Source organism: Parambassis ranga, chromosome 6 (assembly GCF_900634625.1).
Source record: "Parambassis ranga chromosome 6, fParRan2.1, whole genome shotgun sequence".
In the NCBI taxonomy this organism is placed as follows: domain Eukaryota; kingdom Metazoa; phylum Chordata; class Actinopteri; family Ambassidae; genus Parambassis; species Parambassis ranga.
Window position 1 is genome coordinate 5,976,153 of NC_041027.1, and position 23,738 is coordinate 5,999,890.

General features: G+C 41.9%; 5 protein-coding genes across 8 annotated transcripts; 3 read left to right on the top strand and 2 right to left on the bottom strand.

Moving 5' to 3' along the window:
- The first annotated feature begins 2,889 nt into the window (after positions 1-2,889).
- lrrc10 (leucine rich repeat containing 10) lies at positions 2,890-4,257 on the top strand. The gene is made up of 2 exons (XM_028408462.1): positions 2,890-3,058; positions 3,224-4,257. Exon 2 carries the CDS (start codon positions 3,345-3,347, stop codon positions 4,167-4,169), a length of 825 nt encoding a protein of 274 aa, XP_028264263.1. The 5' UTR covers positions 2,890-3,058; positions 3,224-3,344; the 3' UTR covers positions 4,170-4,257.
- A 1,209-nt stretch (positions 4,258-5,466) lies between these two features.
- On the bottom strand, positions 5,467-8,072 carry LOC114437232 (seipin-like). The gene has a single exon (XM_028407794.1). The coding sequence runs from the start codon at positions 7,771-7,773 to the stop codon at positions 6,502-6,504; it is 1,272 nt and encodes a 423-aa protein (XP_028263595.1). The 5' UTR covers positions 7,774-8,072; the 3' UTR covers positions 5,467-6,501.
- fnbp4 (formin binding protein 4) lies at positions 8,038-14,502 on the top strand. 3 transcript variants are annotated; one of them, XM_028407791.1, is made up of 17 exons: positions 8,038-8,262; positions 8,654-8,725; positions 8,830-8,960; positions 9,257-9,428; positions 9,689-9,836; positions 9,993-10,089; positions 10,172-10,513; positions 10,626-10,818; positions 10,900-11,018; positions 11,092-11,196; positions 11,424-11,557; positions 12,534-12,703; positions 12,804-13,129; positions 13,230-13,344; positions 13,419-13,627; positions 13,748-13,905; positions 14,000-14,502. In XM_028407791.1, the coding sequence occupies exons 1-17, from the start codon at positions 8,139-8,141 to the stop codon at positions 14,082-14,084; spliced, it is 2,700 nt and encodes an 899-aa protein (XP_028263592.1). In that variant the 5' UTR covers positions 8,038-8,138; the 3' UTR covers positions 14,085-14,502. The 3 variants fall into 3 exon arrangements, with proteins under 3 accessions (XP_028263592.1, XP_028263593.1, XP_028263594.1); XM_028407792.1 differs by having other exon boundaries at positions 11,098-11,196; XM_028407793.1 differs by having other exon boundaries at positions 8,039-8,262; positions 13,437-13,627.
- Positions 14,503-15,434: 932 nt separating this feature from the next.
- On the top strand, positions 15,435-20,534 carry agbl2 (AGBL carboxypeptidase 2). Of its 2 annotated transcripts, XM_028408260.1 has the most exons (19): positions 15,435-15,734; positions 15,991-16,123; positions 16,240-16,413; positions 16,491-16,598; positions 16,808-16,958; positions 17,066-17,321; positions 17,564-17,968; positions 18,077-18,219; positions 18,304-18,463; positions 18,547-18,673; positions 18,763-18,863; positions 18,955-19,067; positions 19,154-19,232; positions 19,345-19,467; positions 19,551-19,631; positions 19,862-19,960; positions 20,143-20,197; positions 20,276-20,419; positions 20,493-20,534. In XM_028408260.1, the coding sequence occupies exons 1-19, from the start codon at positions 15,699-15,701 to the stop codon at positions 20,525-20,527; spliced, it is 2,523 nt and encodes an 840-aa protein (XP_028264061.1). In that variant the 5' UTR covers positions 15,435-15,698; the 3' UTR covers positions 20,528-20,534. The 2 variants fall into 2 exon arrangements, 1 of the variants encoding a protein (XP_028264061.1); XR_003670913.1 differs by lacking the exons at positions 20,276-20,419; positions 20,493-20,534 and having other exon boundaries at positions 19,551-19,639; positions 20,143-20,188.
- A 1,634-nt stretch (positions 20,535-22,168) lies between these two features.
- Positions 22,169-23,503, bottom strand: tmem17 (transmembrane protein 17). Its single transcript, XM_028408411.1, has 5 exons — positions 23,318-23,503; positions 23,067-23,170; positions 22,771-22,884; positions 22,539-22,682; positions 22,169-22,399 (listed from the first exon to the last, which is right to left on the bottom strand). Exons 1-5 carry the CDS (start codon positions 23,430-23,432, stop codon positions 22,322-22,324), a joined length of 555 nt encoding a protein of 184 aa, XP_028264212.1. The 5' UTR covers positions 23,433-23,503; the 3' UTR covers positions 22,169-22,321.
- Positions 23,504-23,738: the final 235 nt, after the last annotated feature.

Consider the following 23,738-nt stretch of genomic DNA (forward strand, 5'->3'; position numbering starts at 1 on the left):
TGCTCCACCTCTCCTGCAGGATGCTGGCAGACAGGAACGAAACAAGACAACAGTTTTTACAATTAATAATAATAATAATAATAATAATAATAAAAATAAACACACCTGCCAAGCCCCTGTCTCCCCCGTGTTTAGCATCATTAGTGCAGACTAATCAAACTTTAGTTCTTCTACTTTTATATTTTTATTATTTTTATTATTATATTTTCTTCCGTACACTTTTTGGCTCAGCGTATCTTGGGCATACTTTGTGCTATTGAAACCGTTCAAATGTCAAAATATTCAGCTTATTGAGGACATGATGGGTCAACTTATTTATTTATTTATTTTATTTTTTCAGCTATTTATAGTTTTTAAAATATTAATTTTTCTTTCTTAAATTAATTTAACATTAAAGTCTATGAGAGATTTTTCAACTTTTAAGCTTTCAGCGTTGGCATACTTTCAGCTACAGAAACCATTCAAAGATCAAAATGTTTAGCTTTTTCAGGTCTTTTCAGCTGTTACTTTTCAGAGTTCAGCTATTTATAGTTTTTAAAATATTAAGCGTTTTATAAAATTAATTTAACATTAAAGTCTATGAGAGAGTTCTTCAGAGTCTTCAACTTTTAAAAGTTTTCAGCGCCTGCATACTTTCAGCTACAGAAACCGTTTATATATCAAAATGTCCAGCTTCTTCTGCTCTTTTCAGCTATTACTTTTCAGTTCTGCAGTTTATAGTTTTCAAATGGTTAACAGTTTTATACCAAGTGGTTTTGAAGTCTCCTCTGAGTTTAACATTAGTGTGTATTGCGTTTTAACTTCAAAGGCAGAGTGGGTGGTGTCATCGCTCAGAGTCCGGGAGGGAAAAAAATTAAACCAGTTTCTGTGTTTCTATCCTGCTGCCACGTCTGCACCTTTTATCTGACAGGGATAATTTGGCCACCAGTTCGAAGGAAAAATGGGTTCTGATGGTGTCGGTCTTAAAACTCAACACCAAACCGTTTTGCCTGTAGAGCCAGCTGTTCTGGGAGAGTGCCGGTCATTCCTCCATTAAGACATAATGTAAAACCAAAAACAGAGAAGCAGAGCTGCCATATTTTCTAACTCACCGCCATCTCCACATCTTTAATGTCACAGCCATAAAAATTATACTGTGTGTACAGCAACTTCTTGGGATTCTGACGGTGTTCTTATTTTTTGTCTGAAGGCTTCGGTTTGGACAGAAAGAGACATTGTTCGGAGGGTGGTTTTACATAGGAAATGCATTAGGAGGGGGAAAGAAAGAGCTGCAGTTAGGGGCAGCTGATAAACATTCAGGTTGCCATGGATGCAGGCAGGCAGGGCCGTTACCATGGTGACAGACTGACACACTAGAAGCATACAAAGCAGCCATATTTGTAGTCTTTATCAGACTTTAAGCATTATATCTGTCATATTGATCATCCTTCAGCTGTATACTACTTTTCCACATTCAAATCACACAGCCTGGGCTTCTTATAGTCTTATGGTATTATTCCACCCTCAGACCTTTCATATGGTATATTCACAGGCTATTCTTTAAGGTCATGACTTCATACTGTTCTTTTCTTCAGCTGTTTCTCTTTCATATCTTCATAATATTAAAACATTTTCTACTTTTCCAAATAAGAGCTTCATCTTTCTAAATTCTTAACTGTGTTTCAGCAAATTAAGTTCAGATTGCAGATTCTCCAGCAATTCAGAGCAATCCTTCACATCAGCGTTCAAAGCAATGCTTCAGCTGCGGCAATCAAACTTGCATTTTCTTCAGGAAATGCTTTTCTAGTTATAATAACTGCTGTGTTGGTACCATTGATGCCACTTGAACAGAAGGAAAATGTATAAGCATTTATTGTGTTAAACAAATTCAACTTTGACCTGTCTTTAAGAGAAGTCTAAGTTTAGGTCACAATCCTTTTTTAATCACCAGAATTATTTTAATTGCCTGTTAGTAATAGAAAAATAATACATCTTATTTACTGAGCTCAGGAACAGCAGCCTATACAACATGTGGCTTTCCAGTTTTCATAGACATGGTTTAGAGATAGTTTCAGACTTTTATTTTAAACTAAACTTTCTCAGTCTAATGTGTCTGCTGAAGAATACCACTAGGTGTGGCTGAAAGCTTTGAAAAACAACTTTCTCTATGTGTAAAAATAGACCAGAACCCGCCACTTCTTTCTGTGCGCCTGGTTAACACACACACACACACACACACTGTAAGTGGAACCAATGTGTTAGTGAGTGAGACCAGATGAGGCTCCTTATGATAAAGAAAATGAAATCTCTTTCCATGTTATCTTCGCCCCAATGAAGGTATGCAAGATAGCTCCCACACCTCAGGCGGGCTGCTGGGAGAGCTGTGCTGACATGCAGCCTCTCTGCAGACTCTTTCTAAAACTTATACTGTGTTATATTATATTAGACTTTGGATTGATGGGACTTGTAGAGTGACTCCACACTGCCCCTGCGATTATTATCTAAGCAGGCTTTTAGAATGTGGCACTGACAGCCACCACACACAGTAAAGCCACCAAACTTGCCTCTTATTGAACCTGCAGCTGTGTTTTGCTGTGGAATGAGCAAAACACTCAACACATGGAAGTAAATAAACACCCTATTTGGTATCCCTGACAAATTCCTGAGGCCCACCGTTTGGCCCAGTGGCCCAAACCCAGACATGTATCCTGGCTGATCAGAACAGAATGTAAATGACCTGCCCTGCTTTTACATCACAAAGTACTTCTTCTGCTTGTCCATGGCACCCTGCCCCCCCCTCCCTCTCTCTCTCTCTCTCTCTCTTTCTCCCACCTCTGTCATCTCAGAGAAGATGAGGGGGAAAGTCATTAGGCACAAATGGGGAGGAGAGAAGCAGCGGTTGCTATAGCTGTGAGAGTCGGGGCAGAGCTGAGAGTCACTGAGAGATAGCGAGAGGTCTGCTTTGGGAAATATCTGCTTAGGGAATACGATACGTTTTCAGCTCATTAAGTTGGATAAACAAATGGCTTACTGTAGGAGATGCTGGGAGTCGTGGATGTCAGCAGGAAGAAACTAGAAAGTAGGTGTTTCGACTTCTTAGTATTACTGTCTTGATACTTTGTTTTCTTGTTGGACACTGGTGGTAACTATTTATCACAAAGAAAAGATGCACTTCAATATCATTACCATGAAACCGCACCCCATGCTCATTATTATAAAGACACGTTGCAATTTTGTTTTTCAGCATCACTCAGATCAATAAATCCAGATGGGCGGTGGAGAAGTGTTAATGGGACACCATGAAATTCACTTCAAGACGCCAACAGTCAGTTTGTCAGTAAACTGATGTGGAGGACCAGTGGAAAATGGGCAATGCGATGCGAGGTGTCATCGCCTTCATTCCCTCTGAGCGATGTCAACACTTCTTAGTAGGGGATCTGAAAGAGATGCCACTGGATCGGACCCTGGACCTGAGCAGCCGGCAGCTGCGTCGGATGCCTATTGCTGTCTGTGTCTTTGATGAGCTGGTGAAGCTCTATCTGAGTGACAACAACCTCAGCAGTTTACCAGCCGAAGTGCAGCGTCTGAAGAAGCTGCAGCTCCTGGCCCTGGACTTTAACTGCTTTGAGGAGCTCCCTCCAGCTGTTTGCAGATTGCCCCAACTTAACATCCTTTACCTGGGTAACAATAGGCTTTATTACCTCCCCAGAGAACTAAGCGAGCTCAAGGAACTTACTACTCTGTGGCTGGAGACTAATTGCTTCACTGTTTTCCCTAAGGTGGTTTGTGAGCTCCCAAACCTTAAGACCCTGCACCTTGGCTATAACCAGATACGTAGTTTACCCAAAGAACTTCAACGGCTGGAGGAGCTTCGAAGTATCTGGCTTGCTGGGAACCAGCTGGGAGATTTTCCGCCAGTGTTGCTGGAAATGCACTTCCTGGCAGTCATTGACGTGGATCGGAACAGAATACGCCACTTCCCAAGCCTCGCTCATATGCAAGGGTTAAAGCTCGTCATCTACGACCACAATCCCTGCGTTAACGCTCCAGTGGTGAGTGAGGGAGTCAGAAGGGTGGGGCGCTGGGCAGACAGCTCAGATGATGAGCAGGATGACGATGGGTCAAAAGCAGCAAATGAGACTACGGCTGAGGCAGTGGAGGTCCACCCTGAGATACCACACAGCGTTTGAGGTTCACAAGGGACCTGGTGACCTTCAGCTGTGGTGAAACATGACTGGCAGGCCTCACACTTGGGTGGCGTCCTGGAGCACTTAAAGCAGAGTGGCATGTTATTAGGGTGATGTTCATATTTGGTAAACTTTATTATAGCTTTAACAAACAAGGAAGTCAAAATGTGTCCTGTACAAAAAGTGTCAATGACGTTGTACGAGTCTGAACTTTGCATGTCTTAAAATAATTATATTACAACAATTGTCATTCAGTTTGAGTTTTTAATGACTAAAATTTTACACAATGTTAGTGCATGGACAATTCTGTATTTTTCCTTATATATGTATTTACAGAACAGAAATACTTTTCATTAAATTGACTATACGCAATTGTTATGGCTGTGCCTTATTTATTTAACCATATCCAAAACTGCTAATGTGTGCAGAGAGTTACAAGAGAAGAGAACTCAGCTAAAACTCCTGTTCCAGCAGCAGTTATAAGATAATATCTGCACCTGCTGAGGCTAAAAACAGGTTTTTAATACGTGATGAATGGTCAATTATTCAATTAGTGCACTCCTCATCCAGACCAATGCATAATTCATCTGACAGATTGGGCCTGTGGCTTTAAAAAAAAGGGACTTCTAATGGGCTTGATATCACTAGAAGGTTGTGGTTTGAAAGAGATCATAAAATCTGCTGCTCAACCCCGCAATGTACCAGGAAATTATTCAATAAATGAGAAAATAATACATCAACATTCCAAGAATCTATATAAATATTATGATTTCTATTTACCTCTCTATTTCCAGCCATTGTTTGAAACAATGTATTGGGTGTGTCTAGGTAATTCAAAGGTTCTTTGTGTTGTTTTTTCTTATACTTTAACAATCCCAGAAGGGAAGTTGCTTACGGCTACCAGCAAGTAGCGCCACACACCAGTGAGTGCACTGGAGTCAATGCAGGTAAAGTGCCTTGCCCAAGGACACACAACAATGACTAGGGAGGAGTTGGGATTGAACCACCAACCTTCTGGTTATTGGACAACCCTGCTCTACCACTGACCCACTGCTGCCATATTTTTTAGTTTTTCCATTTAAACACCAGGTATGTCAAAGATTAACTCCTTATTGCCACTAAAAGCACAATTTGTAATCCTCTAAGATTCTGTACGCATTGTATTTTATAATCTTTAAGTTTTTACAGGAAGTTACACATTTAGTTATTGTAGGACTCAATTCAAATATATACATAAATGTTCCAGATTATTTCTGGTTTATTATGTGATAGCAGGGCAATGAACAAGGAGAAGTGCACATATATTTGTGAATATATTTATTGAATTTGTTCAATGCATAAATCACACCTATTCTTTTCTGTATATCTTCAGAGGATCGAAGATGACAGATTATGAACACATCATCATCTTTGGTAGAAAGTCCTACATAAACACAACTTGCTCCTCGTTACATAAACTGCCGTAAACCACAGCTAGCCTGACTTAACACATGGGGGCTATGCCAAACACCAACAAATCCTACATCACCTTCAATTCCAACAGCAATAACTTCACTTCCTTCTTATGCTGAAGACACATGTTGAAAAAGCTTACATCACCTAAAAGACCCATCTAAAAGTCGTGGTGTACAATGAAAACAGAATAAATACAAATTTCACAGCAAACTGCACTTATCTTAAATACAGAGATCTTATGGAATGAACATTGTCAAGTAAACGTGCAACAGCAGTTAAGCCACCCATCACACTGAGAAGTATCTATTTGCATGAAGAGAAAATAATTAAGGGAACAGATTGCTTATGTCCTTCAGGCTGGATTCATAAGAAATTTTTCTAAGAAGTCATGTAAAAACAAAGAGTCTTTTGGGGCACATTTTCTATATCCAATTGCTCTGAAAGAGCTTCTAAGAAAGAAAATAATCACGAGAACTTAACCCGCAGAGCCAAGAGAGCCACTGTGACACATTAGTGTGCCTCATTCACTGAGGCTTGGACCTGATACATGGAAATACCATTTTTATAGGCATCAATATTTAAAAGGCTGTGGCAAACACTGAATAAGGAACAATACTGGTAAACAGGCCAGACCTGATTGGACACCAACAAAACTCAAATGACACAAACATGAGACTTGTAACAGAGTTGTGTTCATATGAAGGAGATCAGCAAAGGTCAACAAGGGATCAAGACATTAAGCTATATTGTGCCAGCTACAACACACAGATAACTAATTCTCATGCATATCACATTTATTTAACTAAGCTTGCATTAATCTGCTATTATCTGCCAAAGTACATTCACATGGGGCACATAACCATAAATGAGTTGACGTGTTTCACAGGCTCATCCAGGGACCAGGTCTCTGCCGGAGGGCTGTCTCACCAGGTGGAGGTGCTAGGCATCCATCCGGCATGTCTGAGCTGTCGTTCTCCTCGGGTCCATCAGAGTCATGAGACTCCTCTTCCTTGCTCTCTGCCACATCAGCCCCAGAGGAATCTGTGATTACAGTGCTGTTCTTTGATGACTGCTCTGCGGCACTGTGATTTCCCTGAAAATCAGATGCATCAGTCACAGAACCAATCACCTTAGGAGCAGTGAGGTCCTTCAGTGAATTCTCCTTCTCCATGCGCTTCTTGGCCTCCTCTTTCCTCTGCTGGATGCGGGTGTTGTCTCCCATCATAACCCTGACTCTTACTTGATCAGGAGGCCAGATCCCACCCCATACAAACTGCAGGTAGCTGAACAGCACAATGACACTGAGGAAGGCAAAGTTGGTGGCCACACCTATCACTGCAGATGTCAGGGGGAAATTGTACAGAACATATCGTATACCAGTGAAGTAGGCATGGATACGGAGCTGAGATGAGTAGATCTGGACTCGTCTGGACTGGATCTCAACGACTGCACCGACAGTTGGTTGATAAGCGTTCGTCTTGTAGTCGGAGAAGAGCTCCACTTCTATGAGCTGCTTCTGCTCAGTTATCCCGGTCAGCAGGAGAGGAGAGAACAGTAAAGTGCTCATGCTCTGGAGAAGGTTGGAGCGGAAATGCAGCATTGTAGATCGCCCCACAGATGAGACAGTCTTCCCTCCCTTGGTGTAAAATGACATCTTAACCATGAACATTCCTAGGTGTTCATTCACTGGAGACTCGGGCATCTCTAACTCCAAAGATATTCGGTAGGGTTGACCATTTGCCATCACCTGGTCTCTTTCATTCTTCATAAAAGAGATGTTGGCTGTGGGAAAGGAGCAGAGTGGGGCTGACTCTGAGGCGTCACAATCAGAAGTGTAGTAGAAGTGCACAGGGGTGGAAAAGCTCACAGTGGGCATGTAGGAGTAATAGAAGCTCCCATAGAGAAAGATGGACACCCAGAGCAGCAGCACTAGGACACAAAAAAGGATGGCAGCCTGAAATAATGTCCGCCGAGCTTTCAGGAGAGTCACAGCTGCCACATCTTGCAGCCAGTGAAGTACTGGTCCCGTCGTACCCCCCATCGTGTCGGATCCAGAGCTAGCTGACCTTCTTCTGGTCCTGGTTTGGGCAGTTGTTCCTTCTCCGAGTCCTGTGGACTGCTGCCTCTGCGGTGGATCCTTATTTTCATACATCAGTGGGTGGCAACTCTACAAAACTGTATAATCGATTATCTTTACCCACCCATAACAAGCTTCTCTCGTCAACCGGCTGCACACTCGTAGCCAGAGTTAGCTTATTAACTTCGATAGATACCAAACTTCTCGATGAACATTAAATATATTCTGAGATAGTAAAAACGGAATGATGATGTTTTCTTGTAACTTAGTCGAAGGCTGTTTACGCTCGTTAGCAACTAAGCTTGCATTCATAGCTACACACAAACATGACCCCGCGACCCGGAAGTTGATACATTCTTTTGTGTCAGATCGACTCAGCAGCGCTGAACTGCCACAACGACGCCAGAGACGGGAGAAGGCCCACAGAAAGACACTTAGAAATGGGGAAGAAAAGCCGTCTCACAGGAGGAGCAGTCGGTCGGAGAACAATCCTACAGCTGTCTCCTCCCGGGATCCGTGGAGGAAATGCTGGAGAGAGGGAAGAAGCGGCTTCGGGATCCGATGGTAATACGTTCTTTCAGTAGCACGTTAGCGACAGGCTAGCTTAATGCTAAATGCTAGAGGTTCGGAGGATGGGCCCATCTGGTTGAAAGCAACACTAAAGACGATATTTATATTCTTTGCATATAGTTAGCACAGTGTTTAACAAAAACGCTAATGGGTAGCTATACGTTACGGCACCTCAAGTTAAAAGGGACTAAATTCTACGAGTTAGCATGGTTAGACATCGGCTAGCAGATTAATAGCATTTGTAGATTGGCCTGCCGAAATAGCCTAATGTCAAATGAGTAGTGCTCAGTCTAACACAAACCTCATTTACAAAGCACAGCAGCTATGCATGTCTAAGTTCAGCTTTTATTAATTTACATTATTATTTTTTGTATTGTTTTGGCAGATGAACAGGATGGCGACGCTCCCAAATTCCTGAGACGTACAAACACAAAGACACCAGCTGTAAAAGCCACAGGTGAAGCGTCTCTCTCTCTCTCTCTGTGAATCTTTCATGACTTATTGAAAAAAAGGACAAATGATTACATTGATTGATTAATTTTGTTTTGCCTTCATGTATAGAGGGGTTGACCTTGCTTGGAGCCTATGAGGATAGTGATGAAGAGGATGCTGGGGACTCTCACCGTTCAGCTGCAAATTCTCAACACAATCAGTCAGCTGACATTGACAGTACATTGGCTAATTTTATGGCTGTGAGTAAAGTAATATTCTAGAAATTCTAAAGTGATTGTGCTAAGTTATGTTCCTTTAGAGAGCAAAAGTCAATGTGAATCCTGCTCTTATATGTAAATTACTGTATGTTTGCTTTTGTTAGGTACAGACATCTATAATTGGAGTGCCTATTCATCTCTGAGTGATCAGCACAAATCACAGAGTTAAATAGATTATTTGTTTAATTGCTATTGCTTCATATACTAAGCTTTATTCTTGTCTGTGTACCTCAATTTAGTAAAAAAAAAAATTATTGTTGCCATTTTTCTCATTTTAGGAAATTGATGCAATCACAACTCAACCAGCTTCAGAAGATGGCTCTCACCCCTCTGTTCCAAATCCCACCTCACCCAAACCTGCGGTTAACTCTCAGCAGCCAGCTGCTGGTGAACGACAGAATCAACAAAGCACAGACTTTGAGTACAATACTCAGTACTCACTAGCTGGCGGTAACTATGTTTGCTGTATTAAATATTGAATGTGCTGTGCATGCTGTTAGTGGACTCTGTCTCAAGTCCTTGTCATAGTTTTTGAACAAAAGCATCATTACTTGTTGTATTATTAACATGTGTAGAAGAGTGTGTCATTTTAGCTGTTTAGGACCAAGCACAAATGGGTTAATTTGATAATGAAGTCCACCAGCCATGTTTTAGTATAGAAGACTTTTGATCGCTGCCTTTTGTTTATGCACCATTTCATGTGTATGCAGTGGGTGTAGAAATGGGAGACTGGCAGGAGGTATGGGACGAGAACTCTGGCTGCTATTACTACTGGAACACTCTGACCAATGAGGTGTCCTGGGAACTGCCACACTATCTAGCTGATCAAGTTCAAAGCCTGGGACAGTATGCAAACAGGTAGAGAAAATGACAATCAGCATCTTTATCTTTTAAACCTGATAAATTACTTTAATAACAGGGTCTAAAGAGCCCAGTTCAGTTTCCTGATGGTCTGTCCTAATACAGAATTTCAGTTGTTAATTTAGAGTTTTGTTTTTTTTTTGGTACGTCTAGTGTCAATGGCAATGGCACAGTCCACGCAGCTTATTACACAGAGGAAAATGCAGCCTCTGCTGCAGCCTCAGAATCAGTGAAAGAGACCAAAGTAAAGGCAAGTGTAACTTAAATCCATCTCAAACATTTTGTTAAAAAAACACTGCTATATTTTGAAATGTACGTCTTTGTCTCAAAAGGAGGTAATTGAGAGTGTTGTAGGCCTTACGAGTGAAGAGGAGGAGCATCGTGGAGTAGCTGCATCACTCCTTGGTCCTCTGATCCCCTCTGATGTGAAAGAAACTGAGGAAAAATGGAGAAAAAGACTGCTTAAAGGTCTGGATGAAACTGAGAATAGTATGGATTCTGATGAAGGTGTTCATGCTGTTGCATCCCCTGCCACACCTCTTCGGGACTCGGACTCCTCCCCTGCTGTCCAGAAGGATATTTGCACTAAGAAGCAGTCGGTAGACAACTCAGATGCTGAGGAAGAGCCTGAGGAGGACACAGTGGAGCTGGAGCTGGCTCTGGAGAGAAAAAAGGTGGGGATTTAATACAGTGTTGAAACCTGGCAGGAATCACAAATGCACAGTAGAAATGTGGAAAATAGTCTACGACTCAGCTGCACACTCAGCCCAGTATCTTTTCTTTTAGGCTGAGCTGCGGGCACTGGAGGAGGGAGATGTGAGTGCTGGTGGCTCCAGTCCTTGTTCTGAGACAAGCCAAGAAGCCTCCAGTTCTCGTAGTCTTCTGCTGAAGAAGAATCGTTGGAAGACTGTCTTCCCCTGCGCTGCCAGCCCTGACTCTAACAGTAGAAGCTCAGACGTACAGGAGAACACAGAGACAGGTAAGTCCCAATCTTGGTGTTGGTGACACTGCATTAAAATGTCCATGATTCTGACCTGCATGGTCCTCTTGTGTCTTTTAGCACTCCCCAAAGTATTGGAAAATGTTGTGGAAGCAGAAGATAAGGAAATTGATAGTGCTGATGACAAAATGGGTTCAAAACCTCCTGTGAAAGAGGAGGGGGAGCCGGCCGAGCTCAAGGTAAAAACAATGTTACTTGTACTTACTCATAATTGTTACCATCACTTTGAAATTTTAAGACTTTAAAATGTAGTTTCAGATAGGAGAACTGGCTAACACCTTAACCAGCAAGATGGAGTTCCTGGGAATAAACAAAAAAGCCATCTCAAACTTTCAGCTGCTTCTGCTTCAAACTGAGGTAAGAGGTTTACAAGAAGTTATAATAGCTTGCAGTTGTAGTCACTGTTGTGTGATATGTAAAATATTCAACTCTTAATTTTTTTTACATATGGTTTTTACAGACATATGGTCGTACTTAATTTTTAATATTCTTAAAATAATTCATCACAGGGTGTACCTGGGAACTTAGCTTTTCTGTCTTTTAGCCCTCAACATTCACGGCTCTTTTTTGCTATGTTTTCCTAGACACGTATTGCTGACTGGAGGGAAGGTGCTCTGAATGGGGTTTATCTCCGCCGAAGGCTGCAGGAAGCTGCTGAACACATAAAATATTACGAACTTAACGCCACCCCTAAAGGCTGGTCCTGCCACTGGGACAGGTACGCGCTCCTTACCTTTCACATCTCTAAACTCCCTCGTCCCACAAAAGTCTTTCCGTGTGACTACACCCCTCTCAGTGCCGAGGTTGCAGACTTTGTAACATGACTTGGGGAGAAGTTTAACCAGTCCAAGTGGATCAAAATACTTATCAGAACCAGACTTTTGAGGTTTCTTTGACGCAGACCTTGCACGTACTGATAAGGAAGCATCCACTCTGGGCCCGACTGCTTCCTGTTAAATTTACCTGCCAGAGATGACTCCCTGTCACTATAACAGACTCTTAAGCCCTCTGTTGTAAAGGCTTTTGATTATGGGTACAGTCAGTGGAAAATTCTGGAGGGGGTGTATGGTAGGAAGGTTGGTTGCGCGGGAGAGCTTTGCACTTTACAGGACTACAACCCCAGAATGCAATGCAGACAGACCGGTGCCCTGGAAACTACGAGTGTCACGCATCAAATAAAAGGTGAAGATGGAACAATGACGGGAATCCAGCAGGTCAGACCAACTCTATTTCATATGTCTTCCTGTTTTTTATTTTCTTCTTCCTGATGTTAAATGAGTTGACTGTGCACTTGTTATTTCTGACCTATGGTTGTTGTTGATGATGATGATGGTGCTTCCTCCCTGGCGTTTTCGTGTGTCTGGGAGGAAATGGTTGTCTAAAACAGAACAAATAAGACAACCATGAGGTGTGAGCTGCTACTTTCAGGACCTATAGATGATTTATTTTATTTTATTTATTCTTGACAGCAAGGATAAATAAGATGAGGTGGGTTCCCTATCCAGATCCATAACCAATTAGACCTTTGTTTTGGATGGCTAAAATCGCTGTCCATGCCAACATTGGCACCCCATACACTGTGGCCACTTTATCTACTTCCTTGCGCCACTGCTCCAGGGTATCTTGCCATTCCGCTAGTTTTAAGACCAGTGGTTGAGACTCTTGCTTTCTATCTCTGTTGTCCCACTTTTTAGAGAGCACAGGCGGTATTTCTATGTGAGGGACCGGACCGGAGAATCTCAGTGGGATTTCCCAACAGAGGAGGACAAGGAGGAGGACCTGAAAGGCAGCCAAAGTACCCAATCGCAGACTTCTAGCCAAGGGGATACTAAAACATCATCTGCATCAGCTGGTGGAGTCACAGGTCAGTATTGCATGATGGTCCTCTTTTTAGTGACTTAAGAAATTGCCACACTATTGTGACACCTATTGTGTGTGTGTCTTTTTTTTTGTTTTTTTTGCAGCTGCTGCACCAACTCTACCACCACCACCACCACCAGTACCACCACCACCACCACCACCTCAGCCCAGTGCATCATCCTTCTGGTCTGCATCTCAGCCTCCTCTTCCTGACAACCCTCCTCCTCCTCCTCCACCATCCAGCTATCCCCCACCTCCACCTCTCCCTGAGGGCTCTCCTCCTCCCCCTCCCCCTCCTCCTGATAGTGATGGAGAGATCATGGAGGTGGAGATGGAAATGGATGATGATAATGACGAGGAGCCTCCAGCTCCTGGAACTGAGGAAGATGGCAGCGGGAGGCCGTTACCCCCTGGCAGCGCTAGCATGAAGGTAAGGAAGTAATAAAGCTTCTGCTTTAAATTTCCTCCATTTGCATTGCAAGTGCAGCATAGCACAGCAACTTTTATTGTCTATCATGTTATTCATACAGATAGAGTCATCGGCCACCGCAGGGAAAGGTCAAAAACGTAAAGCCGGTCAGCTGAGTAAAACCGTCACTATTGGCAGCAGTCCCATTATCTACACCCAGACAGCCGTCAGCACAGGTAAAAACAGACTCATTTTCACTGTCATCCTAAGGTCTATATTGAGATGCAGATAATCAGTAACATTTAAAAAGGTTTCTCTTTTTTTGCAGCTCCTCTAATGTCGGCAGCTGCCTACTGGGGTGTGCCGGCTGTCGCCACCCCTTTGGTTCCTTGTGAACCTCCAGCCCCACCTGTTCAAGCCCTTCCTCCTCAACCACCACTGCCACCATCACAGCCACCTTTTGAACCTCCAGCCAAAGCTTTGCCTGTTGACAAGTCCAAGAAAGCAAAAAAGGATAAGGTCAGAATTAAGTTTAATATTATCTATTTATTGTCTCTGCAAAATCCAGTCCTTTTAAACTGTTCCTTAAATGTCACAGGAAAACAACATCCAGCTCAGTTTATCCTTATCTCTTTGTAGGTAAAGAAGAGTAAGACCAAAATGCCTTCACTGGTGAAGAAGTGGCAGAGTATCCAGAAGGAGTTGGATGAGGAAGAGAAGAGCAGTTCCAGTGATGAAGACAGAGAACAACTCAATAAGAAGAGCATAGAGGAGTGGAAGCAACAGCAGCTCATGACGTAGGTTTTGCTGTAGTTTCATAGAATTGAGCTTTTCTGTGCTTATTGGCATATCTGACTTTATACTCATATTTTACTGTTTTTAATTCTACAGAGGAAAGGCTTCAAAGAATGCCAACTTTGAGGCACTTCCAGAGGACTGGAGGGAGCGCCTGAAGAAACGGAAGATGAATACGTAACATCTGGCCTGTGGTCAAACATTGCCCAGTGTCAGTGTTTCTAAATTTGCTACAGCCATTACTATGAGGTTGTCTTTCCTTGATTTTTGTTTAATGACCAGTGGACTATGTTTATTCGTGACGGAGACATTTAGATGCCCTTACATGCAGGCCATTCACACAGAGGGGTTTGAATGTCATTTTCCTGGTTTTTGTAACCACAACTGTAAATGTGCCAAATGTCTTGATTTAATGAGTTTATCAATATTTTGTGGCTTACTTGTATAGACACCATGTACGTGCCTACCACAGTTTGTTTGGTAGGATTGTCTGTTGTTAAGCATTTTTACAACTTTGTATATAAAATGTTTGGAAGTGGAGGGAGCGTTATTGAACTTGTGTATTTTGTAAAAAGCTTATTAAAACCTTTTTTTCTAGAGCTAATTTGTTATACCTTTTTAACCCTGAGGCAAGGTAATCTGTCTCAGGGTTGAAATTTAATGTGTCTGCAATGACAAGGGCAGTTACAATCTGAAGGAGAAGAGGGAAAGATTGGGGTTTTTTAGCCCTGAATTGTGAGCTACTTGTCCCTCTGTCCAATGCAGGGTCTACATGCATTTGCCAGGAGCACACCACTCCACAACACCTCCAAGGATATTTGACCAGAGATAAACACAAATGAAATTAAGCTTCAATCCCTCCATCAATGTGTATTTTCTTGTATGAGCTAACAATAACATAATCCACCTCTACATCTGCTGATCAGACTTACGAAAGGGAATTAAATTCATCTAGAAACAGCCTGTCTCTGTAACATGTGCCTAGCATGTCTTCACTGGCTGTCCTGGTGGCATCCAGCAAATATCACGGTGTTCATAGATCATTGACTTTTGGGAAAAATGTGCAGCTCTCATTTCTAACAGCTGTGATTTTATACCACCGCCTAAAACTATAATCATAAACATAAGAAGAAAACAGTGCTGGTTCCCTGCCAGTTTAGTAATTGACCATCAGATTGATATTATATTGTCTTACAGAGAAGTGGTTGAAGGAGGAAGAGTGTGTCAGGCTGAATGAATTAACTACTCTAGTAATAATAATTCTCATTCCTGGAGGACACAGGTGGAGGAGGAGGAGTGGCTATTATCTACCACTCCCGTTTTAAGTTCTCCTCCAAACAGCTTAGCTCGTCAGTGAATTTTGTTCACCGACGTCACCGTCTATTTTGTGAAAGAAAATCTCGATTTCTGAAGAGGAGTCAACTGCACCCTGCCGGTGTATGTATTGCAGTTAAAGGATCTTCCACATTGGCATCATTTTTCCATAGATAAACCCAATGGATATACAATGCCCACTTCCGCTTCCGGCCGACAATATCGCCATGGCAACTACCGTGTTGTTAAAGCGATTCCGTGGCCTGGGAACGACGGACAATGGGATAAAGTTGTTTTTTTCCACGCAGGTTCGCTCTTAAGCTTATAAATGAAAGTTTATTGAAAGATAAACGAAGTGAGCAGCTGTGAGTCTGATGTGGTGGTAGCAGTCATAAAGCGAGGAAATAACCACAGGAACGAGCTTGTAAAGATTCACGAGTGTTTAGCTAATTAGATAATTAGCGCAGAAAATTGATGCAAGATGCATACAGAAGATTCCAACATTAGCTCTTCTCATGTAAGTTCTAGCACTGAATACAATTCATTTTTTCTTGTTAGTTAGCAACAAACTAAACCAATTCCTGTATTAAGTTTTTGTACAGTTAAACTCTTGGAAATGACTATGACCTGGATGAATGAGAGCATCCACAGACAAATTGGCTGTATATATCATTTTTATTCCACATTACAAGCTTAGATTTGTACAGTGGCTAACTAAATACAATTCGGACAGGTAATTAGGAAGCAGCACTGATAACGTATATTGTCCTCAGCAGGCAGAGAAGACAGCGGAAGACATGGCTGTCTCTGTCATCAGGAGCTGGTGGAGCACCTACCAGCTGGACAAATCACGCATCAATGACAACACAGAGGAAGATAAGGATGAGTTAGCACGGAGAAGGCAGTGTAAGTAGACTGCATTTGGAGGATTCTCTGTAGAGTAAACTGTAAATGTAATGTAATAGAGAACTAAACCTCCTATAAAATCTGTCAAGTGAAGGTGTGATTTATGTTCCACCCAGTATCTATAGACCTGAGTCAGACACTGAGGACCCGGCAGCTGCTTATAAACTTTGATGGTGACCGGCCAACTCTGAGTCTCAGGGCTCCGCTGGACCTGGTTAACTTCCCGCCTGTCTCCCGTCCCCTTTGGCCCATAGAGTGTGAGGTTATTAGTGACATTATCCAACACATAGGTAAGCTTTCACAATTTAAATGTAAATGTTTGCCTGCTGTTTCAGTGGTAATGGGACAGGGAGTATGTGTTTTACAGAGTGGGACCCACCAGTGCCAGAGCCTTTCTATCAGCCTACAGGGCAGGAGAAGACATCCATGTCAGTTGGAGATGAGAGGGGGAAGGTAGTCTACTGCATTGACCCTGGTAACATGCATTATAATCATGATTTGATTATAATTGTTTTAGGTTTTTGTTTGAACATGGAAGCATGTTGAGAGGAACCTTTTGCTAACAGCCTTCAAATATGGATTTCACATGTATTTTAAATGATACCAAGGACTACATTTAGGTAATTAAAATAAAAAAGGTAATGTCACAATGTTAATGTTTCATGTTGTTTCTCTTCTTTGAAGCCACTAAGCATCCCTATTTCACCTGCTCCCGTGTTGGAGGAAGCAGGGGGCCTATTAAGAGCGCTACTCCTTTTGATGTCAAACAGACAGACTTGACACTTGAGTTTGAGTCCCGCTTTGAGAGTGGAAACCTTCTGAAGGCTGTCCAAGTGTAAGTCTGTGCAGGCTAATCTTTCAATTTATTAGCTATTTTATTATCCTCCCCTTGTTAGGTTTTCTGCTCTAATTCTCTGCTCGTGTGTTTTTTGGAATGGTTAGGGGTGTCTACGAATATGAGCTCACCCTGCGTACAGACATGTACACGGAAAAGCACACACAGTGGTTTTACTTCAGGGTTCGTAACATGAAAGCTGGAGCCACGTACCGCTTCACCATCATCAACTTGATGAAGAGCAGCAGTCTTTATTCTCAGGGTATGAGACCACTCCTCTACTCAGAGAGGGCTGCTAAGGAGAATGGGGTTGGATGGCAACGCACAGGCTCCAATATAAGATACTATCGAAACAGCAGTCAGGTAAATTGCATTTGAATCACTCTAATAAAGCAGCCAGTTCCCTAAGTGTACAGTAGCTTTTGTTTTCAATTAGCATGGAAAATTCAACATATACACATATGGAGTTTTGTCTTCCCTTCATGGTACGGGGGTGTAGAAAAAACACATTTGTTAAGTTTAACACATTGTGCTTAAGAAAAATATTAATTAAAATAGGGTTTTTATAATGCTGACATCTTCTAACAGCCATTGTCTCTCTATAGAACCCAAAGGAAAACAATAACAGTGATGTTGCCACCTTGTACTCACTCACCTGGACCCTCCAGTTCCCCTATGACTCAGACATCTGCTACCTGGCCCACTGCTACCCTTACACTTATTCACACCTGCAGCACTACCTTAGGTGCATTTCCTCTAACCCAGCCGTTGCTTCATACTGCAAAGTGCGGGTTCTGTGCCACAGCCTTGCTGGGAATGCTGTGTATGTAATGACGATAACATCCAGGGTGGTCTGCAGGCTGGAGGGCAGGACCAAAAAGGCTGTGGTGGTGACAGCCCGAGTGCACCCTGGTGAAACCAACAGCTCCTGGATGATGGAGGGATTCCTGGACTTTCTGCTTGGGGACTCAGATGATGCTCGACTTCTCAGAGACACCTTTATTTTTAAGGTGCTTATTGCTTGCTTTTTGTGTAGGTAGTATTGTGCTTAATTAGCAAAGGAAATATGTGACATAAATATTTAACTTTGATATGGTTTTTCTCTGTGGGTGCTTTAGGTGGTGCCGATGCTGAACCCAGATGGTGTTGTTGTGGGCAACTATCGCTGCTCTCTAGCAGGCAGGGACCTCAACAGAAACTACAAGACATTGCTCAGGGACTCCTTTCCCTGTGTGTGGCACACCCAAAACATGGTGGAAAGGTAAGAGCCTGTACTTGCATGAACAGTGAGTGTTTGTCACCAGCTTACTATACAGTTGTGCTTTTTATGCTATTTGTTCCTCAGACTAATGGCTGAGGTGGATGTTGTCCTTTACTGTGACTTTCATGGCCATAGCCGTAAAAACAACGTCTTCATGTATGGCTGTAACAACCGAGGTGATGCATCACCCAAACTTCAAGAGAGAGTCTTTCCACTGATGATGAGCAAGAATGCCAGTAACAAGGTAAAGTAACCTTTTGTCTGAAAAATGTACTTCCAGACAGTGTTATTGTTTTGCCCTCAACATCTCAGCTGTCTCTTCTTTAGTTCTCCTTTAAGAGCTGCAGATTCCGAGTGCAGAAGAGCAAAGAGGGCACAGGACGAATCGCCATGTGGAGACTTGGCATCAAAAACAGCTACACCATGGAGGCCACCTTTGGAGGTTCCACTCTGGGTGAGTGCAGACTCTCTGAATGTGTGTACAAAGTGTGTGTGTGTGTTTGTGTGTGTGTGCACATTTGATGACGATTTGATTAATATCAGGTGACAGAAAAGGAACACATTTCACTACTCGAGACCTAAAGTCCCTTGGCTTTTACCTTTGTGACACCCTTCTGGACTACTGTGACCCTGATCCAACAAAGGTTAGAGTCAAGGCAATGTGTCATGCTTCCATTTAAGGTATACTTGTTGTAAAAACCATTGTCAGTATTTCTTTTTTGGTTTTTATTTCAGACCAAATACTGTTTGACAGAGCTGGCAGCGTTGTTGAGGAAAGAGGTCAAAGAAAGACTGGGCAAAGATTTAGGCACTGACTGTAACATCTCTGTGTCTGAGCTGGAAACAAGGTCTCAATATTAATCCCAGAACTCATGCACAAACCAGACCTGGGCATTATGGGTTAGAATATTTATATTTCCCCCTCCCTTTACAGCACCAGTGGATCAAATAGTTCCGATACAGATGGACTGCCAGTTCATTTACTGAGGCAACCACAAACAGCCCTACAACAGGTGTGCTGAAATCTAATATTGTTTTACACCTTAATGCATTATTGTTTGTATAAGGAGGTCAAACATTTGCCTCTATCTTATGAAATTCTGTAGACTATGCTTTCTTCCACAGCAAACTACAGTGAAGAAGAAAAAGAAACGCCTGAGAAGTCGTAAGGAAAGAAACAGGCTGCAATCAGACAGAGTGAAGAATAATGTGCAGCCAAAAGTGCTGCTAAGCAGCATCAAGTATTGTGTAAGAATATATTACACAGTGTTTATCCTCACTTAACAGGTAAATGTACTTCAAAAGACACTGATGAGTAATTGTTTTTTCAGGAGTCCAACCTGACCCCTGACAGTGCAGAGAAAGAGAGAATCCAAGAGCGGCCTGTTGGAAGACACAGACAGAAATGGCAGGTGGGACAGTGAGTGTGAATACATTTTCTAAACAGAGCCACACAGGTACCTAGCAAGGTTCCTTAGATCATGTTACAGTCCATCTTGCAGGTTATGTTACCTGTGATGAAGGTTTATTATGATGACAGACAGCAAAAACGAAATCTGATGGTTTTACTTAGACAGTGACAGGTGGATAGGTTATCCATTCCAGATGGGTCTGTGTAACTAATATTGTCTTGTCTATAAAGGTCAATGGCTTGATAAGAAAAGATGCAATACCTCCTTCCACCACCGACTCCAGCGATGTCAGCCAGACGACGCTATGGCAGGGCTGCAAGCCTGTCAGGGTAAGAACATCTCAGATATAGAGAAAATCTATTACTCTCTTTTGTCTTGTTTGGCCACCTATATCAATACACTATTGGTTATCCATAAGGTTTTTTATTTGATAATAATACAATTTGTAAATGTCACAATTCTTGTGATACTTGTCAATAGAATATATTATAACTTAAAATATGTGTTTTAGGACATCTGTCTAGAAAACCTGCATCATGGGACAAAAGCATCTTTACATCATACAGGTAAAGTGTGTATTGGCCATCACAGCATCAGAAAATGTCCTCTGTCGCAGAGAACGATATGTTTGCCCTTCTTCACAGGTGACCCAGAGATGAATACAAGGCAGTGGAGATGCCCCTCTCAGCTGCTGCACCTTAGTGCTCTGCTCCCACCTGTGCCAAAATCTACACATTCTAGCCACCAACAGCATTGCATCCCTAAGCAATCCTTAAAGCTCTACAAAGGTTTGTCTACACACATGCAACTTTGCCTCAAATTGTCACTTCTGGGTAGTAAAAATGTTCTTTCATTATTCAGAGAGAGCATCTTTCCTTACAGCATCCCACAGGTAGTCATCAGTATGAAATGATATCATAATCAATACCTACACACATCGGTCCCATTCATAATTCATGTTTTTTCTCCATGGCAGACCTCCCACATCCATCCATATGACATTGGTTCCAACTAAGAGCTTGATCTCAAATTTCAAAATCAACAGCAGCCGACAAGGTTTCGGAGACAGAAAGTCTCTCTGTGTCTCAAGACAGGGAGATTCTTTCACCTCACACACCAAACAGCACGATGAGGAACTGGAAGAGTTCTCAGGTTAACATGCATGCATAGTATGTGTGTTTGTTTGACAATTAGGTTTCATAAAAACCTGTTAGCTAACTTAACATATGCCTCTTTATTGTTTATGGTGAATGTGTCACTGTTGATAGGTGTGGCATGTGGAGAACACAACCAAGCAGAAATCCCCACTGCATCATGCAGCAGTTTATTTGTGCCTGTGCTTAGGGACCAAAAAGTACAAAAAGAAATGTTAATGCAGTGATAATAAGGAAGCAATTTTAATTTCTCTCAGACCTTGCAGAGACAAAGCCTTCTGCTCCCATGAAGATGGAACCTCCACGTCCACAGAGTGACAGCCACAGTCGACTTAAGGCTAAAGACATCAGCCATTGTCTCTTTGGAACAGAAAGCCAACCACGTAATGCTATACACAAAGCAACTGTCACAAGACCATCACAGTCAGCCCCATTGTAGGGCATCAGGTTCTGAACACTCATGTTATCAACATATTACTTTTTACATATAGAGGTTAAACCCTCTCAGACTCTGTTATACATTCCAATACTTGGGCAAGATTTACTAATGGACAACCTTGATGTTTAGATAATAAATGATGATGAACAAACAGAATGTTATATTCATGTTTTTAATGCAAAACCACAAGAACAATCCAATGGGAATGTGAATAAAATACAAAAATACATATGTACAAACATGTTTTTTTAATATTCAAACTCATATTTAATCTGTGGAGCTACATAATATACATGTACACAATATATATGTGAGGCATGAATGAGAACTAGAAAAGCATTTCCTGAAGAAAATGCAAGTTTGATTGCTGCAGCTGAATCATTGCTTTGAATGCTGATGTGAAGGATTGCTCTGAATTGAGTATCTGCAATCTAAATTAATTTGCTTATTTTGAAAAGTAGAAAATCTTTGAATATTGGGAAGATATGAAAAAGAAACAGCTGAAGACAAGAACAGTATGAAGTCCCTGACCTTAAAGAATAGCCTGTGAATATACCATAAGAAAGGTCTGAGGCTGGAATAATACCATAAGCTTATAAGAAGCTCAGGCTGTGTGATTTGAATGTGGAAAAGTAGTATAAAGCTGAAGGATGATCAATATGACAGATATATTGCTTAGTCTGATAAAGACTACAAATATGGCTGCTTTGTATGCCTCTGTGTGTCAGCCTGTCAGCTTTCAGCTACGGTTTCTGTAGCTGAAAGCATGTGGAACTAGTTACATGTCAAATTTGAAGGTGGTTGTGAAGGCTCCTCCATAGACTCCCATGTTAAAAATGATGCAGAAATTGCTTAATATTTTAAAAAATTATATATTTTTAAAAAAAAAAAAAAACTTGAAGTTGACCCGGAATGTCCTCTATGAGATGAACATTTTGATAGTTGAATGGCTGAAATCGGTCTATGTATGCTGAAGATGCACTGCTCCAAAAAACGTACGGAAGAATAAAAAAGACGAAAGAGGGTGAAGAACAATTGCCTTGCAGCAATCAAACTAATAAGTCCTTGTTGTGATGCCACAGATACCCCTTCACCACTCAGTCAAACTGTCTGAGGTGAAATTGGCTTTCGGTGTGTCTGACCATGTCCCGGAGTGCCACAAAACCAAAGAGGGCCTGGATCATTCAGGACACACACACACAAAAAAACATGTGTTAAACAAATGACAATACCAACATGAGAAATATAGCTATACATTAAGTTTAAGATGAAACAGTACAACTATATTGGTTTTGAAAAACAATAGGATCATACCTGCGTTAGTATGAAAATGGCGAGAACTATGTGAACACCCCTCTCTAAAGGCTGAATGAGAATGGCCTCATTAAAAAGCTGAAACAGGATCAGTGGGAACTGCAGCAGGATGCTCAGCAGCCAAAATCCAGCCAACTCCGGAACCTTCCACAAACACAGACATGAAGTTTTCATTTCTCTGCTTCTATCCCCAGGGTTCCTATATTTCAAGTAAACTGTCTGAAGGATGTACCTTTTCTTGTAGGTTCCCGGTGTAACCAAGATAGAGTCTAATGGCCTCAATGAGAGTCATCAGCATGAGAATAGTCACAAGGATGAACTTGTAGTAGTCTGGCAGGGCAGGATACTGAGGAACAGTTTAAACAAAGAAGCATAGGTGGTGCTGTCTCCATAAGCGAGTCAATCCCGTGTTAAATACACAACTTTACAGCAGAAATAAACATATCTCAGCATCGGCAGCATGCAAATTCAAATATGAAATGTTTAGTCTGGGCCCTCTCCTGTTTACTATCTCTCCGTTTGTCTTACCTTGAGGTGCAGCATAACCGTTTCACTGATCCACCACCAGGGGATGAACCACATGTTAAAGTACAGAGACATCTGGAGCGGGAGACTGGACTGCACCCGTTTGTCTGAATACAACAGAACACATATAGATCAGAACAAATACACAGATTTCAGCCTGCAAATCTCGGCATGGCGCGGTGCACACAATGAAACTATTCACACTGCTGCTCGCTGCTAACATCCATGCTAGTTAACGTTAGCTGTAGTTTTACCGTGTGACAAAAACGTGTCCTGCTCTTTTGAGAAAGGCTCAGTTCGACTCGGGTCGAATAAAACATTGCGAGAAAAGTCTTCTAAACGTTTCCTAATGGTTTCCGGGAGTTCCATTATATAAAATCCTCTCTGGTTGACCCAAACAGGACCAAAGGAGAAACACACCGCCTCTTCCTCATTGCAAGACACTGAACGCTTGCGACTTGTTTCCATGGAAACTGAAGAAATCTCGCGTAACGCGAGATCTGGGCACAACTTGTGCCCAGATCGCACTCTTGTTCTTCAAAGTGTTTCTGTTTTTCCACATACTAGTGCCGAACAATGTACACAGTGGATAAATCATTATCATTATTTAACGTGATTAAAAACAAAGAATCCTTGTCATATATTTGTGGCTTTGCACAGTTGAACAGTTCAACA

What these genes read in the sequence shown, in the direction of transcription:
- lrrc10 (XM_028408462.1), top strand. Translation starts at nt 3,345, where the DNA reads ATGGGCAATGCGATGCGAGGTGTCATCGCCTTCATTCCCTCTGAGCGA.
- LOC114437232 (XM_028407794.1), bottom strand. Translation starts at nt 7,773, where the DNA reads ATGTATGAAAATAAGGATCCACCGCAGAGGCAGCAGTCCACAGGACTC.
- fnbp4 (XM_028407791.1), top strand. Translation starts at nt 8,139, where the DNA reads ATGGGGAAGAAAAGCCGTCTCACAGGAGGAGCAGTCGGTCGGAGAACA. An exon ending in TCAGTACTCACTAGCTGGCG is followed by an intron (nt 9,429 to 9,688) that starts GTAACTATGTTT and finishes ATGTGTATGCAG; the next exon opens with TGGGTGTAGAAATGGGAGAC. An exon ending in TGCTTCTGCTTCAAACTGAG is followed by an intron (nt 11,197 to 11,423) that starts GTAAGAGGTTTA and finishes ATGTTTTCCTAG; the next exon opens with ACACGTATTGCTGACTGGAG.
- agbl2 (XM_028408260.1), top strand. Translation starts at nt 15,699, where the DNA reads ATGCATACAGAAGATTCCAACATTAGCTCTTCTCAT. An exon ending in ACTATCGAAACAGCAGTCAG is followed by an intron (nt 17,322 to 17,563) that starts GTAAATTGCATT and finishes GTCTCTCTATAG; the next exon opens with AACCCAAAGGAAAACAATAA. An exon ending in AGCATCTTTACATCATACAG is followed by an intron (nt 20,198 to 20,275) that starts GTAAAGTGTGTA and finishes CCTTCTTCACAG; the next exon opens with GTGACCCAGAGATGAATACA.
- tmem17 (XM_028408411.1), bottom strand. Translation starts at nt 23,432, where the DNA reads ATGGAACTCCCGGAAACCATTAGGAAACGTTTAGAAGACTTTTCTCGC. An exon ending in CGGTTATGCTGCACCTCAAG is followed by an intron (nt 22,885 to 23,066) that starts GTAAGACAAACG and finishes ACTGTTCCTCAG; the next exon opens with TATCCTGCCCTGCCAGACTA. An exon ending in CCGGGAACCTACAAGAAAAG is followed by an intron (nt 22,683 to 22,770) that starts GTACATCCTTCA and finishes TGTTTGTGGAAG; the next exon opens with GTTCCGGAGTTGGCTGGATT.